Source organism: Ovis canadensis, chromosome 3 (genome assembly GCF_042477335.2).
Source record: "Ovis canadensis isolate MfBH-ARS-UI-01 breed Bighorn chromosome 3, ARS-UI_OviCan_v2, whole genome shotgun sequence".
NCBI lineage: Eukaryota > Metazoa > Chordata > Mammalia > Artiodactyla > Bovidae > Ovis > Ovis canadensis.
Window position 1 is genome coordinate 77109048 of NC_091247.1, and position 17475 is coordinate 77126522.

The 17475-nt window shown below is 40.2% G+C and overlaps 1 protein-coding gene across 2 annotated transcripts in view; it reads right to left on the bottom strand.

Annotated features, from left to right (window-relative positions):
* The window catches only part of MSH2 (mutS homolog 2), an 85559-nt gene that overhangs the window by 33593 nt on the left and 34491 nt on the right, over nucleotides 1-17475 (bottom strand). For both annotated transcript variants that reach the window (XM_069583379.1, XM_070292344.1), the window contains one exon: nucleotides 3503-3612. In XM_069583379.1, the coding sequence (XP_069439480.1) occupies nucleotides 3503-3612 (110 nt within the window). The remainder of the gene's footprint in view (nucleotides 1-3502; nucleotides 3613-17475) is intronic.

Sequence of the window (17475 nt, forward strand, 5' to 3'; positions counted from 1 at the left end):
GAAAAGGCAGAGGAACCAGAGATGAAATTGCCAATATCCGCTGGATCATAGAAAAAAGAATTTCAGAAAAACATCTACTTCTGCTTCACTGACTACGCTAAAGCTTCTGACAGTGTGGACCACAACAAACTGTAGAAAATTTTTAAAGAGATGGGAGTACCAGAGCACCTTATCTGCCTCCTGCGAAACCTGTGTGCAGGTCAAGAAGCAACAGACAGAACCAGACATGGAACAATGGACTGGTCCAAAATTGGGAAAGGAATATGTCAAGGCTGTATATTGTCATCTTGCTTATTTAACTTACATGTTAGAGAACATCATGCGAAATGCCAGGCTGGATGAAGCACAAGCTGGAATCAAGACTGCTGGGAGAAAAATCAAGAACTTCGGACAGGCAGGTGACACCACCTTTATGACAGAAAGCGAAGAACTAAAGAGCCTCCTGATGAAAGTGAAAGAGGAGAGTGAAAAAGCTGGCTTAATACTCAACATTCAAAAAACTAAGATCATGGCATCCGGTCCCATCACTTCATGGCAAACAGATGGGGAGACAATGGAAACAATGACAGACTTTATTTTCTTGGGCTCCAAAATCACTGCAGATGGTGACTGCGGCCATGAAATTAAAAGACACTTGCTCCTTGGAAGAAAAGCCTAGACAAACCTAGACAATGTATTAAAAAGCAAAGACAATACTTTGCCAAGGTCCTATTACAGTCAGAGCTATGGTTTTACCAGTAGTCATGTATGGATGTGAAAGTTGAACCATAAAGAAGGCTGAGCGCTAAAGAATTGATGCTTTTGAATTTCTGAACTGTGGTGCTAGAGAAGACTCTTAGTCCCTTTGGACTGCAAGGAGATCCAACCCGTCAATCCTAAAGGAAATCAATGCTGAGGCTGAAGTTCCAATACTTTGGCCACTTGATGTGAAGAGCCAACTCACTGGAAAAGCCCTTGATGCTGGGAAAGACTGAAGGCAGGAGGAGAAGGGGATGGCAGAGAAGATGGTGGGATGGCATCACCGACTCGACAGACATGAGTTTGAGCCAGCTCTGGGAAATGGTGAAGGACAGAGAAGCCCGGAGTACTGCAGTCCATGTTGTTGCAAAGAGTCAGACACGACGGACAGACTGAACGGCAACACACAGTGAACCTAAAAGAAGACAAGTTTTTCTTCCCCAACAAAGTTAACTACTTAATATTCCATCTTCAGATCTAAAAACTGGGACTTGTTTGATAGCAATGAAATTAGGACAAATGACCTCTCTTTTTCCAGTCTATATCCAGTTATTGCACTGTTTTCCTTTCTGACTCACTCCTTCCAGACGTTTATAAAATCTTTAAATGCTCTTCCGGCAGCATCATTCAAGAACTGACACTGACTACTATTTTACAGTCACAGCAAATTCAAGTTTAACAGGTATGTGTCAAGTATTTCAGATCAAAGTAAAAAATTCTTAATCCACAATAAGGCAAATATAATGGAGCCAAAAAAAGAACACCAGCTATTAACACTGTTCATCTGAAAAGAGGGAAGGAGAAAGATCAAAGATGGTAATTTTTGCCTTTGTATTTCCCTGTATCATTTTGTTTCTCTTGTTCTAATATTATGTGTTCCATTTATAAGGAGGAAAACACCAAATAAAGAAAAGCATTTTACACATTTGTATCCTGGTACTTTAAATATCTTTCTGGAAAACTATCCTCAAGAACACTAACCCCCAAATAAATGGAAAAGATTGCCCTGTCACTAAGAAATCATTCCAGAAAAGAAGCACTTATGCCTACACAGACACATATACAAACACACACAGTCTCACACACTCACGTGCTCCTAAAATCCAAAGATTTTAGACATCTGGATACTGATGCCCCCTTTTCCCCCACAGCTAAGGATGTGGCCTCACCTATGACTGGGGAGAGTTGGATATTTGTAAACATTCCTTTAAATGAAAGAAAATAAATGTGTAGATCTTGATGATCAACAACACTCTGACTAAAACAGAGAGATGGGAAAGCAAGAATTGAACTTTTCCGTGTCATTATAGATGTTTCCACACTTGAAAAAACCTTGAGGTCAGGCAAAGCTCTGCTGAAATACTACAATTGATTCTGCCCTTTGTGGCCACCTTTATTAGAAACTTCTAAGCCACTACCTCCATGCATTAAAAATATGTGGGTCTCAAACTTAAGCATTTATCAGAATCACCTGGTGGGCTTGTTAAAACATAAAACAGACTGCTAGGCTCCCAATGATCTAAAAATTGTGTACCTAAAATCATTCCACTAAAAGTGATATTACAGAGGAAACAAGAACTAAAACACAAGTCTTCCTGAACAATGGATGAAAATGATGCAAGTTTTCTAACTGTTTAACCTACAAGTAAATGGAAAAGGCTGCCCTATTACTGACAAAATAGTACCAGAAAAGAAGCATTTATACCTATACACACACACACTCCTTCTCTTTCGCTTCTAAAAATCTAAAAAGCATAGAGTAAATGTGGTTTAGTATTTTAAATCTCAGTTAATTATCCAAGAAAGAATTAAATCAGCATCACATCTGTCACGTGTTAACTCCAGTTAATTTAGTTATTAAGAAGAATGCAAAGAATCTATCATTTAATGAGAATAATGTAAGCACATATTCTTTACCAACTGAGCTGTTCAATCTCCTTGCAGTTCCTTCGACTGCAAGCTGAAGCTCCAATACTTTGGCCACCTGATGCGAAGAACTGACTCATTTGAAAAAACCCTGATGCTGGGAAAGACTGAAGGCAGGAAGAGAAGGGGACGACAGAGGATGAGATGGTTGGATGGCATCACCAACTTGATGGACATGAGCTTGAGTAAGTTCCAGGAGTTGGTGATGGACAGGGAAGCCTGGCATGCTGCTGTCCATGGGGTTGCAGAGAGTCAGACAAGACTGAGAGACTGAACTGAACTGAAGCATGTATTCCTTGCATGATCACGTTTAACAGGAAATTCAGTGTAGAAAAATTTCACACTATTAGTATGCAGAGTCATGGTTAACTTCTCAGTATATAATGACTACTAGAGATACATTCACTCTTTACCTCCTCCCCCAAAGACCTTCCCTATGTGGAAATAAACAAGAGAAGCTGACATCTCTTATTTTCCATATTTACCTCTATACCCTGTCCCTTTTCAATGATTATAACTTTCCTTCTTTCTTGGAATTAAAACTCAGCTTGCAAATGTGAAATCTTTTATTTATGAAATTTCCTTTAAACAGGGCACTTATGCCCAATATTCACTTCCTCTGTTAACCTTTCTTAATTTTTATCCACTGAAATGATTTTTATTAAAAAAATACATTTTAAAAACCTTTTCTCATCACTTATTCTTACATCCACTGCCTCAAAAGTGCCCTGCAAGTGCTACAATTCAACACTAATAAGAGAAATCTGGAGAAGTTTTCTGATGTGCCTTTGCTTTTAAAAATTATTTTGGTGCCTGTTTTAAAGAGTATATTGCATACCTGTTCCATATCTAAAGTTGTTTCTATCATTTCTTGAAACTTGGAGAAGTCAGAACGAAGATCAATAAGAGGAGTCACAAAAACTGCCAGCAACAATGCCTGATGTTTTCCTAAAAGAAAAAGAAAAGTAAATAAGTAGGTCCTATTTTTAAAAATGCAAAACTACAAATCATAAAAATCTGATTATAATGAGCAGCGTTTGATCCCAAAAAGCACAAACTGTGCAGCAGATCTCTGAAGTTACTACTTAGTAGGATACCTTAATTCAAACGTGTTTAGGACTTATATGGAAAGGGAGATGGTCTGGCACTCACAACTCTCTACTAATAAAACTGCCTCCCCCACAAGTCTGTGAGTGAGTGAATCAAAGTCTCTCAGTCCTGTCCGACTCTGCGACTCCATGGACTGTAAAGTCCATGGGATTCTCTAGGCCAGAATACTGGAGTGGATAGCCTTTCCCTTCTCCAGGAAATCTTCCCAACCCAGGGATTGAGCCAAGGTCTCCTGCATGGAAGATGGATTCTTTACCAACTGAGCCCCAAGGGAAGCCCCCACAAGTCTGTAATCTCCTTCATAAGCAGTGCTATATATAGAAACGAGACATTAGTTACAACCAAATGAACTGTGTTTCCTTGCAGATTTAACAATCCCAAGTCAACGTTATTAAAATAAAGTATCTCTAACTTACCTTATAAATCCCTAATTTCCATTAGTAATACAGTGTTCCAATTAACAGAGGCTAAATCAAGTCACGTATTTACACTGGAACTTTGCTTGATGTTGTTTAAGAGCACATGCTGGGGAACCCTGTGAGGAGGAGTAAGTGAAGCAACAGGATCTACAGCTTGAAAGGCCTGAGTAGACAGCTGGGAGCCAAGCCCTGCTCTCACACTTACTGGCTCTGTGACCTGAAGCCACCTTTTCCTTCTCTATTGCAACGGAAGTGGTAACAGCAGCTACCGAGGAGATGCAAGAGTAAGACCACCACACACAACACTTAGTATATACAGTACCTGAGACTTAATACTGCATTTCACTCCAAAGCAGTAGTTACCAGCCTTCACAGAAATAGGGGAAGCTCTTGGGAAGATGATGAAAAAGCTACGATGGCAGTCCAACGATTATGAGAATTCATTTATTATTATTAACCACAACAGTCTCTAGACATATTTAGAAAATAGTACATATGTGTGAACCATTATTTAGACAGTCTATAAACAACACTTTGCCCACATAATGTCTGTTGTGCTACAATGTCTGGTTCTTCAGTCTGAATCAGCTCACAGGCGATGGGTTAAGAGGGGAATGGTGGCAGCAAAACATGGTGCTAGCACAGATTCACAAATGATTTCTCCTCCAGACCACCAATGTTTTGAAGAGATCAAGGGCAAGCTTTCCCACAATTAAAGAGGAAGCTTGGCAACAGCTACGTGACCTCAGAGTAGCTGGCTTAACCATTATACTTTCTACTACGTTAAGATACGTAGAAAGGCTGAATATAGATGAAGAGTACAAAAACATCTGCCGGTGTTTAAAAAAATTTTTTTTTCTAACTGAATTGTATATTCCCTGGTACAGATTTTTCACTTTGTTGAAACTGACCTTTATTTGAAGTAAATGCCCCTGAAGGGCACCACAAAGGAGGGAAAAAAAGAGTAAAAAAGAAAAAAAGAGTAAAAGCTTCAAGTCACTTAATGCTGATATTGGGTACAAATGCAATGGAGATTAATGTAGGCTACTATTTTTACTTAATTTTTATTGGAGTATAGTTGTTTTACACTAGGCTTCTGTTTTTATTAGTTTGTTAACACTTTTGTTAGCAATCTTTTAAAATTTTCCATATATTTTGAGGTCTACCTTATCACTATCTTTTCTGTTAAGTTCTTTTCTACCACATGACTTTGAAGAAGGTTCAGGTTTCCCGAAAAAACACAAGCAGTATCACTGTAACAACACCTGTACAAACTTCAGAATATGTCCTCTAGTCCCTCACACACAGGCCCACTTGCTGTAGCTCTTCTCAGAGTTAATGTCCCGTCTCTGCTCGCTTGCTCCCTATACTGCAAGCCCTAACTAGCATCTTTTTAAATAAATTAATTGATATCAGAGTATAATTGCTTTACAATGTTAAGTTAGTTTCTGTTGTACAGCAAAACGAATCAGTTACACACACGTATATATCCCCTCTTTTTTTGGATTTCCTCCCCATTTAGCTCATCCCAGAGCACCGAGTTCCCTGTGTAATATAATACATTCTCGCTAGTCATCTACTTTAAATACAGTTGTGTATGTATGTCAATCCCAATCTACCAACTCATCCCACGCTGCCCTGTTCCTCCTTGATAACCATGAGTTTGTTTTCTACATTTGTGACTCTACTTCTGCTCTGCAAGTAAGTTCATCAGTACCACTTTTCTAGATTTCACATATAACTGATATTATACAACACTTTTCTTTCTCTTTCTGACTTACTTCACTCTATATGACAATCTCTAGGTCCATCGATATCACTGCAAATGGAATTATTTTATTCCTTTTCGTGGCTGTAATACTCCACCGTGTCTCAGCTTTTCTATCTATTGGCTGCACCACATGGCTAGGGAGATATTAGTTCCCTGACCAGGGATCAAACCTGGGCCCTCGGCAGTAAAAAGCTCAGAATCCTAACCACTTGACTGCCAAGGAATTCCCTAGCATCCTGAATTCCTTTCCCTACTTGTAATTTGTACTGAGCCCTAGTTGCCAATTTCAGCTGGTTTCCCCCCTCTCCCAACTGGTTAAGGTTTTAACTAAAAAATAACAGTTCTATTGAGATATGATTCATATACCAAACAATTCTTCATTTTGATGTATACAATTCAATGGTTTTCAGTATATTCACAGATTTATGCAATCACAACCACAATCATTTTTCAAACTGTCACTGCTCTCAAAAGAAACAAGGAACCCTGTACCCATTAGCATTAACTTACAATTTTCCTCCAAACCCCTGCCACCCCTTCAAGCCTAGGCAACCACTACTCCATGCTATGGATTTGTTTCTTCTGGTCTTTTCATATAAAAGGATATTACACTGTGACTGCCTTTTTTCACTTAGCATAATGCTTTCCAGGTTCATCCATGTTGTATCATGCATCAGTACTTCATTCCTTTCGACTGAGGAACAATATTCAATTGTATGGATATGCCACATTTTATTTATTCATTCATCAACTGATGGGCACCATTAAGCTTTTCGATATACTCCATTTTCAACTAGCTACCACAATCTGAAAAGCTCTACATGATCTATCCTAGGGTCTTAAACAAAGGTCCACAGATCCTTGAATTCAAGGTACTACATACACAAAGAGAAATTAATCTCATCTTCATTTTCTATAACCTCTCACTGGAATCAAGCATTTTCTTCCAATGTTAATATAAGTAATAAAATCACAGTAGTATTATCAGTACCTTCCAACGTTAATAGAAGTAATAAATCACATAGTATTATTGTCTTTGTAATCAACTAAAATTCCAAGCATTTTCATATCACAGTTTTTGGAGATAACTAGATAACTTTAAGTAACATTTAAACTAATTAGTTCAAAGCAGAACTTCACCCAAACCATGTTTTTTAATGCATTAATAAAAAGCACATATTTCTCAAGAATATTTTATATTTTGATAAGTGTGTTTCAATATAAGTGGCTTCCTATTTAACCCTACCTGTTTTATTTTATGCATTTAAAAACATTATTCTGAGAAGTGGTTCACAGGCTTTACTGGAAGTCAAAAGAGTCCAAGCATAAAAAATGTTAAGAACCTCAGAAAGGCCTCACCTTCTAATAGTGCCCTGATTCTTCATCTCTATGGTTGACAACCCTAGCTTCTCTTCACTCCTTCAACAAGTCAAGCTGTAGGCACTTATACTAGCTACCCCCACTAGCCTCCCCTATATCTTAACAATCAGCTCTCTGTCATCATTTGAGACTTACCTGAGACAGCAAATCCATGGAGAGGCCATCTTCAACCACCATATCTAGTGTCTTCCTGGCCTAGCCAAGTTATTCTATCACATGAAAATATTATGCTTTCTTTGTTGCACTTATTACTATTTGAAGTTCTTGCTCGTTTATTTATCTGTCTTTACTCTTCCACAATTACAGAACCTTCATTAAGAGAGACTTTATCTGTCATATCTGCTACTGTACTTCCCAGAACAATGCCCAGCACAAAGCAGGCAACTGACAACCATCCGCTCAATCAATGACTTTATGAAGGGAGCAAAGGATGAAGAAGCAATCAGTCACTGGTCATTAGTTCTGATAGGAGAAGGCAATGGCACCCCACTCCAGTCTCTTGCCTGGAAAATCCCATGGATGGAGGAGCCTAGTAGGCTGCAGTCCATGGGGTCTCTAAGTTGGACATGACTGAGCAACTTCACTTTCACTTTTCACTTTCATGCATTGGAGAAGGAAATGGCAACCCGCTCCAGTGTTCTTGCCTGGAGAATCCCAGGGACGGGGGAGCCTGGTGGGCTACCGTCTATGGGGTCGCACGAAGTCGGACACGACTGAAGCCGACTTAGCAGCAGCAGCAGCAGTTCTGATACATGCAATACTCATCTAGCAAGGATAACAAAGATCACACAGGGAAATAATTCTTAGCTTCTTAAATGTAAAAAAATGTGGAATGTCTTAAGTGATCAAATTCAACGTTTCTAAGAACTCCAGTTTTTCAGTCCCTAAAGATTCATTCAAGTCATAACTCCTTAAAGATTTCGTTTTCAAGAATGCAGCTACATATTCAATGGAGAAAAGACAGCCTTCAATAAAACAGTCCTGGGGAGGCTGGACATTCACAAGAATGAAACTAGACCCTTAAGTGCACCACTCACAAAAGTTAACTCAAAATAGATTAAACACTTAAACAGGATAAGACCTGAAAACACCAAACTTCCAAAAGAAAACATGGGGGGGAACCTCCTTGACATGGGTCTTGGCAATGATTTTTTGGATAGAACACCCAAAGCACAAGTAATAAAATTAAAAATAAGCAAGAGGGACTACATCAAACCAAAAAGCTCCTGCATAATAAAAGAAACAATCAACAAATGAAAAGGCAACCTATGGAAGGAGAGAAAATATCTGCAAACCATTTACCTGATAAGGCATTAATACCCAAAATAGATAAAGAACTAACACAACTCAACAGCAAAAAAAAACCCAATTAATCCAATTTAAAAATGGGCCAAAGTCATGAACAGACATTTCACTAAAGTAGATACATGAATGGCCAACAGGTACATGAAGAGAAGCTCAAAATTAGGGAAATGAAAATTAAAACCACAATGAGATAACACTTCAGGCTCCTTAATTAGAATGGCCATCATCAAAAAGACAAGAGATAACAAAGAACAAAGGTAAGGATGAGAGAAAAAGGAACATTTTGAGCACTCTTGGTTGAGATTGTAAACTGGTGCAGCCACTATGTAAACAGTATGGAGGAGCCTCAAAAGTTAAAAACAGAACTACCGTGGGACTTCCCTCATGGTCCAGTGGCTAAGACTCCGAGCTCCTAATGCAGTGGGGCCCGGGTTCGATCCTTGGGCAGGAAATGAGATCCCACATGTCTCAAATAAGACACAGTACAGCCAAATAAATAAAAATTAAATTAAAAAAAAAAAACAAAAACAAAACAAAACAGAACTACCATATGAGCTAGCAATTTCACTCCTGGGAATATAACCAAAGCAAACAAAAACACTGATTCGAAAAGATATGTGCACCTCCATGTTTGAAGCAGCATTATTCACAATAACCAATATACGGAAACAACCTAAGTATCTGCCAATGGACAAAGGGTTAAAGAAAATGTGATTACATATACACACACATACACAGAACTATTATTCTACCATTAAAAAACAAAACAAGGAAATACTGCCATTCAGTATGAATGGACCTTGACGGCATTATGCTAAGTGAGATGAGTCAGAAAAAGACCGACACTCAGTGACCTCACTTATCTGTGAAATCTTAAAACAACAACAACAAAACTAATGCATAGATAAAGGGATCAGATTTGTGGCTGGGAGGAGAGGAAAACTGGAGGAAGGAGGTCCAAAGGCACAAACTTCTAGATACAAGATAATTAAACAGTATGGATATAATGTACAGCACGATGACTATAGTTTACACTGCTATATGATGTATATGAAAACTATTAAGGAGTAGGTAAATCCTAAGAGTTCTCATCACAAGGAAAAATTTTAGAAGAGTGTGGTTGTGTGTCTCAGAAACTGCTGCAATGTTTAGGTCAATATGCCTAAGTACTTACATTTCTGTAACAACCCAAACAAAGCATAATTTAATCTCTATCAAATATTTCATCACCAATTACTATGATAAAAATTACAACAAATTTCAGGATACACTGAAAGCTCCTAAGTTTATCAAGAGAAAGTGGTTCATAAAGATGTACTCTGGAATCACTGGGCTTCCCTGGTGGCTCAGAGGTTAAAGCGTCTGCCTGCAATGCAGAAGACCTGGGTTCGATCCCTGGGTCGGGAAGATTCCCCTGGAGAAGGAAATGGCAACCCACTCCAGTATTCTTGCCTGGAGAATCCCATGGACGGAGGAACCTGATGGGCTATAGTCCACGGGGTCGCAAAGAGTCGGACACAACTGAGCGACTTCACTTTCACTTTCTGGAATCATACCCAAGTTCAGTTCAGTTCAGTTCAGTTGCTCAGTCGTGTCCGACTCTTTGCGACCCCATGAATCGCAGCACGCCAGGCCTCCCTGTCCATCACCAACTCCCGGAGTTCACTCAGACTCAACGTCCATCGAGACAGTGATGTCGGCCACCCAGCCATCTCATCCTCTGTCATCCCCTTCTTCCTCCTGCCCCCAATCCCTCCCAGCATCAGAGTCTTTTCCAATGAGTCAACTCTTCACATGAGGTGGCCAAAGTACTGGAGTTTCAGCTTTAGCATCATTCCTTCCAAAGAAATCCCAGGGCTGATCTCCTTCAGAATGGACTGGTTGGATCTCCTTGCAGTCCCTTGGACCCTCAAGAGTCTTCTCCAACACTACAGTTCAAAAGCATCAATTCTTCGGCACTCAGCCTTCTTCACAGTCCAACTCTCACATCCATACATTACCACAGGAAAAACCATAGCCTTGACTAGACGGACCTTAGTCGGCAAAGTAGTGTCTCTGCTTTTGAATATGCTCTCTAGGTTGGTCATAACTTTCCTTCCAAGGAGAAAGCGGCTTTTAATTTCATGGCTGCAGTCACCATCTGCAGTGATTTTGGAGCCCCAAAAAATTAAAGTCTGACACTGTTTCCCCATCTATTTCCCATGAAGTGATGGAACCAGATGCCATGATCTTTGTTTTCTGAATGTTGAGCTTTAAGCCACCTTTTTCACTCTCCTCTTTCACTTTCATCAAGAGGCTTTTTAGCTCCTCTTCACTTTCTGCCATAAGGGTGGTGGTCATCTGCATATCTGAGGTTATTGATATTTCTCCCAGCAATCGTGATTCCAGCTTGTGCTTCTTCCAGTCCAGCGTTTCTCATGATGTACTCTGCATATAAGTTAAATAAGCAGGGTGACAATATACAGCCTTGATGTACTCCTTTTCCTATTTCGAACCAGTCTGTTGTTCCATGTCCAGTTCTAACTGCTGCTTCCTGACCTGCATATAGATTTCTCAAGAGGCAGGTCAGGTGGTCTGGTATTCCCATCTCTCTCAGAATTTTCCAGTTGATTGTGATCCACACAAAGGCTTTGGCATAGTCAATAAAGCAGAAATAGGTGTTTTTCTGGAACTCTCTTGCTTTTACCATGATCCAGCGGATGTTGGCAATTTGATCTCTGGTTCCTCTGCCTTTTCTAAAACCAGCTTGAACATCAGGGAGTTCATGGTTCACGCATTGCTGAAGTCTGGCTTGGAGAATTTTGAGCATTACTTTACTAGCATGTGAGATGAGTACAATCGTGTGGTAGTTTGAGCATTCTTTGGCATTGCCTTTCTTTGGGATTGGAATGAAAACTGACCTTTTCCAGTCCTGTGGCCACTGCAGAGTTTTCCAAACTTGCTGGCATATTGAGTGCAACACTTTCACAGCATCATCTTTCAGGATTCGAAACAGCTCAACTGGAATCCCATCACCTCCACTAGCTTTGTTCGTAGTGATGCTTTCTAAGGCCCACTTGACTTCACATTCTAAGATGTCTGGCTCTAGATTAGTGATCACATCATCGTGATTATCTGGGTCATGAAGATCTTTTTTGCACAGTTCTTCCGTGTATTCTTGCCACCTCTTCTTAATATCTTCTGCTTCTGTTAGGTCCAGACCATTTCTGTCCTTTATCGAGCCCATCTTTGCATGAAATGTTCCCTTGGTATCTCTAATTTTCTTGAAGAGATCTCTAGTCTTTCCCATTCTGTTGTTTTCCTCTATTTCTTTGCATTGATCACTGAAGAAGGCTTTCTTCATACCCAAGCCAGCTTCTAAATCTAAATCTTAACTGGTGTATTAACACCAGTTCTGGGACTTTTCTCCATCTCGCCTATGTTCACGCCACTGATTGACAGAAATACTAAGGAGACAATCCTTAGTGAATTTAGAGAAGTTAACTTTCAGGGGAAAATCAATTTCAGTTAATTTTCCCTGGCATTTCAGTGGTTAGGACTCAGGGCTTTCATTGAACCCAGGGCCTGGATCAATCCCTGTCCAGGAACAAGGATCTCATAAGTCAGATGGCATGGCCAAAACAAAAAAAAGTTAATTTTCTATTAGGAAAAACACTAATGAAAACTACTTTGACACGTGCATTGCCCCAAAATAAAATGTTGGTACTTTTCTGATAAACTCATTACAAAGGATGACAAGCAAGGATAATAACAACAGGGAAATACAGGAAGGTTTTGGAAACAAAACCAGGACAGGAGCATACCCAAAGGTAGGAACAAGGTTGGCTTATCCCAAGAAATGACTGTAAAGATGAAAATCCAAGATGAAGAGAACAGGGCTTCCCTGGCAGTTCAGTGATAAAAGAATCCACCTGCCAATGCCGGGTTTGATCCCTGACCTGGGAGAATCCCACATGACAGGGAGCAACTAAGCCTGTGTGCCGCAACTACTGAGCCTGTGCTCTAGAGCCCAGGGAGCCGAAGCTACCGAAGCCCTCTCACTCCAGAGTCCGTTCTCCACAAGAGAAGCCATGTACCAAAATGAAGAGTAAGCCCCCATTGCCACAACTAGAGAAAAGACGCCACCACAACAACGAAGACCTAGCACAGCCAAAAGCAGAAAAATTATTTTTAAAAAAGGTTTAAAGTACATTTGAAAAAAAACATGGAGAGAACAAAGCCAAGTGAGACAAGAGGGGGAAGATGTCTGAATCTAAAGGAATAGTACAAAGGCTGATGACTGTGCAGTGTATGTCAGGTCCAGAGGATGTTCAAGTTCACGTGAATAGACAAAAAACAAATGCAATTTGTGTTTTCAAATTGCAGACCTTAATCCAACATAAAATTTAAAAATCTTAGCATTTTTCAAAGGAAAAAAAAAGTCAAAGTACACTCTATTTGTTTCAAGTTTTATATATTATTTCAGTTAATACTATTTATTACATAATAATTTCAGTTTTTATAGACACTGCATACAGTGTCTATGTGTTGTTAAAAACAAGACAACGGGCCCCAAATGGAGTTGCTTATACTAAGTCGCAGGTCATCAAATCAAGGCTTCCTTAATTATAGTTTCGTCTCTCCCAGAAATGGAATTTTAAGCCAGTCAATCGGCAATCACCTGATCAGCACCAGTTATATAATGTGCTTGATAGGCCCCTACAATCCTCCTAAAGAAAATAAACCTTACCATAACCTGCTAGCTGTTTTGCCAAAATTAACTTGTTTCTGCTCCCTTCTGCCTATGCAAGTCTTTCATTTTGTACAGATGGAGGTCTTTTCTATCTTCTGCCCAGTTTTTGAATTGTTGAATAAAGCCAGTAAGCTCTTTAAAATTTACTCAGTTGAATTTTGTTTCTGAACAGTGCACAGACACACCCACAGGAGTGCACTAAGTCAAATGAAAATGTGTATCTTACTGTGAAAAGTGGAAGTGTTAGTTGCTCAGTTGTGTCCAACTCTTTGCAACCCATGGACTGTAGCCCACCAGGCTCCTCTGTCCATGGGATTTCCCAAGCAAGAATACTGGAGTGGGCTGCCATTTCCTTCTCCAACCTTACTTTGAGTCATAGTCAAAAAGTGTAAGAAACACTGGCAATGAGTACTAGCAGAGAAAGGAAAGACAGAGACAGGCAGAGCCAACAAGCTATGAGGGGTCGGCTCATACTCCAATCCTATAGCCGGTGAAAAACCCCCGAAGGGCTAATGACATTTATATTTTTACATATAAATATATTTACATATTAAGAAAGACAGCTGGCTGAAGCAGATAATGGATTAGAGAGTGCTAAGGCAAAAGACAGCAAAAACATTAGGAGGCTGACAGTAGTTCAGGGAAGAAAGGATTATAGCCTGGACTAGGAAGTGTCAGACTTTATTTTTGGGGGCTCCCAAATCACTGCAGATGGTGACTGCAGCCATGAAATTAAAAGACGCTTACTCCCTGGAAGGAAAGTTATGACCAACCTAGAGAGCATATTCAAAAGCAGAGACATTACTTTGCCAACAAAGGTCCATCTAGTCAAGGCTATGGTTTTTCCAGTAGTCATGTATGGATGTGAGAGCTGGACTGTGAAGAAAGCTGAGCGCCGAAGAATTGATGCTTTTGAACTGTGGTGTTGGAGAAGACTCTTGAGAGTCCCTTGGACTGAAAGGAGATCCAATCAGTCCATTCTAAAGGAGATCAGTCCTGGGTGTTCTTTGGAAGGAATGATGCTAAAGCTGAAACTCCAGTACTTTGGCCACCTCATGTGAAGAGTTGACTCATTGGAAAAGACTCTGATGCTGGGAGGGATTGGGGGCAGGAGGAGAAGGGGATGACAGAGGATGAGATGGCTGGATGGCATCACCGACTCGATGGACGTGAGTTTGAATGAACTCTGGGAGATGGTGATGGACAGGGAGGCCTGGCGTGCTGTGATTCATGGGGTCACAAGAGTTGGACACAACTGAGTGACTGAACGGAACTGAACTGAGGGAGCTGGCGGTGGGATGGAGAGGTGTCTAGAGGTGAAGAATACATATGATGCGATACCAACAGGACTTGGTAACTGAGTGAATGCAACGAGAGAGGGGCAAGAGGCAAGGCTTAGGCTGCTGGGCAGATGACTGGGGCCATTTTACAGAGAGAACACCAAAGAAGAGTTTAAAGAGAAGAATTCACAGTAGACACTGAAACATGGGCCCTTATGGGAAATCCTCAGTCAGAATTCCCATTCAGTGATAATCAGTGGTCTGACGAGCAGTGGCTCACTTTAGTCTGACCATGACTTCCCCAGCTCATCAGCTCATCAGCCCACCATTCTGCACTATTTATCTGTAACCTGCCAGGCCCCTTTAAGCACCTATGCTTGCATTGCCTGGTCTTATCCACCACAGGCAGATGCCAACCACACCACAGGCCCCCAGCTTCCTAGATCAGTGTGTGGCAAAGTTGAGGCTGCTAGGTAAACTGGCTGCAGTTGAACCAAAATTGTTGGTAAACATCTTTCTCAAATCATTTACATCTTATTAAATGTAACTAAGAAATCATTGGAAATGGCTGGCAAAATGATTAAGAAAAAGACACTAAGATGTTCTAATCAAGTTAAATGAAAGTAACACTAAAATCAAAATGAACTATAGGGAAGTTTCGGATAACATATGAGGTGCTTCTTTACACGTGTCCTCCTGACACTGACACTAACTTTAAGACCAGAAAAAGCAACCTAAAGTCTAAATTAATTATAAAGTTAGTATTAGGGACTTCCCTGGTGGTCCAGTGGATACGAATCTACCTGCCAACACAGGAACATGGGTTCAATCTCTGTTCCTGGAAGATGCCACATGCTGTGGAGCAACTAGGTCCGTGTGCCGTAACTACGGAGCCCACATGCTGCCACTGCTGAAGCCTGCACACCTAGAGCCTGTGCTCAGTGGCAAGAGAAGCCACTGCATGAGAAGCCTGCTGCACGGCAATGACGAGCAGCCCCCTCTCGCAGCAACTAGAGAGAGCCCACGTAACAGAAACAAAGATCAGCCAAAAAACAAATTAAATAAAGAAAAATAATAAAGTTAGTATTAGCATTCTTGTTCCAGTAAATATTTTGGTATATGGTAATAAAAAGACATGAGTTTCAACTAACAAAGATTTTAAAATTTATTCTATGCCCACCTTCCCATGACTAATTTAACATAATTTTCTCATCTTTTTAATTCCAGTTTAGAAGTTTTATTAAGTACAATTAAACTTTATCTCACCCTTAAATATATTTATGAAATGGATTTAAAAATTCATATAAGTGGAAAAAAGGTTGGCAAGATGCTGCTAATTAAAGTTTACAGTATTCACACAAATATGAGGTTGGAGTCAAAATATTACCAAATTAGTAAAGAAACCAAGAGTTGAAGTGCAGTGAATCACAGTAAACAAAATAATTCGATCACTGTGAGTAACAGCCTTCAGCACAAGGGCATCTCTGTTATTCCTTCACTGCCAACAGTCACCCTATTAGTTTTTTTTGTTTTATGAAGTATAGTTGATTTACAATGCTGTGTTAATTTCTGCTGAACAGCAAAGTGACTCAGTCATACATATATATACTTTTCCTCATATTCTTTCCCAGTATGGTTTATCACAAGACATTTTTGACCTCTTTTCCTCCCTCATCACCCTTGCCCTCTCCTACTTTTCAGGTCCTCTGGTCATGTCATCCTCTTTGCTAATCACAGCCACCTGTCCCCATTCCTTTATTTGCAAGCAATTCGTTCTCTGACAATATCCATTGTTTCCTTTTATTACTACTGTCATTTTGACAAAATAGTAATTTTCTTTCCTACGCTGACTTTCTCTTCTGATTTCACTGATTAGTTATGAGTATCATTTCACTAGTTATGAGTATCATTTCACACTGTGCTAGTCTCTGTAACAGAAAATAAATGCTGGTCTCTGCCGCTGGTTCCTGGTAGAGTTCCTAAAACCCTTGTAATTTCCTAGTGAGAAGAGCAATAGGAGCATCTCATATTCTAATAAGGTGACCTGAGGTGGGCTGCTCACCAGGAAGACCAAGCCATGATTAGGAGTTTGGAATGTTTGGCTCTAACCCCAACTCCTGTCATCCAAGGAGGGGAGAGCAGCTGGAAATGGAGTTAATAATTGATCGTGGCTACATGAGGAGGCCTTCCAAATCCCAATAGTGGGGGGGAAGGGGCCAGAGAACGTTCAGGTGGGCAAGTACATCTATACCAGAATGACATGCTCCCACCTCAAAGGACAAGTGCCTATGTTTAGGAACCTCCCAGACTTGTCATATCTCTTCATTTGGCTGTTCATCTGCATCCTTTATCAGTAAGTATAACCAAGTATTTCCCTGAGTTCTGTGAGCTGCTCAAGCAAATTAACCCCCAAGGGAGGGGTGGTCATTGGGACCACTTGGTCAGAAGCACAGGTGATGCCTGGGTTTTAGACTGGGTGGAGAGGTTGGAGGCCATCTTGTGGGATTGAGCCCTTAACCTGCGGGATCTGATGCTATCTCTAGGGGATCGTGTCAGGATTGAGTTAAATCGCAATTAATTGTAGTCAGTCAGTGTCACAGAAGTTACTTGGGGGGTGTGGGGGGGGGGGCCTCCACACATTTGGTGACCAGAGCGTCACTAATGAAATTTCTGAGTGTTGCATTTTGACCTCTTTTATCTTGTAAACTGGTTTTAATTAAAAAGTTTTGCATAGGGATGCATATGTCACATTATAACAAAACTGGCTATATGGAAAAGTGTAACAATATATTGGTGGGATAAAAATGTACTAAC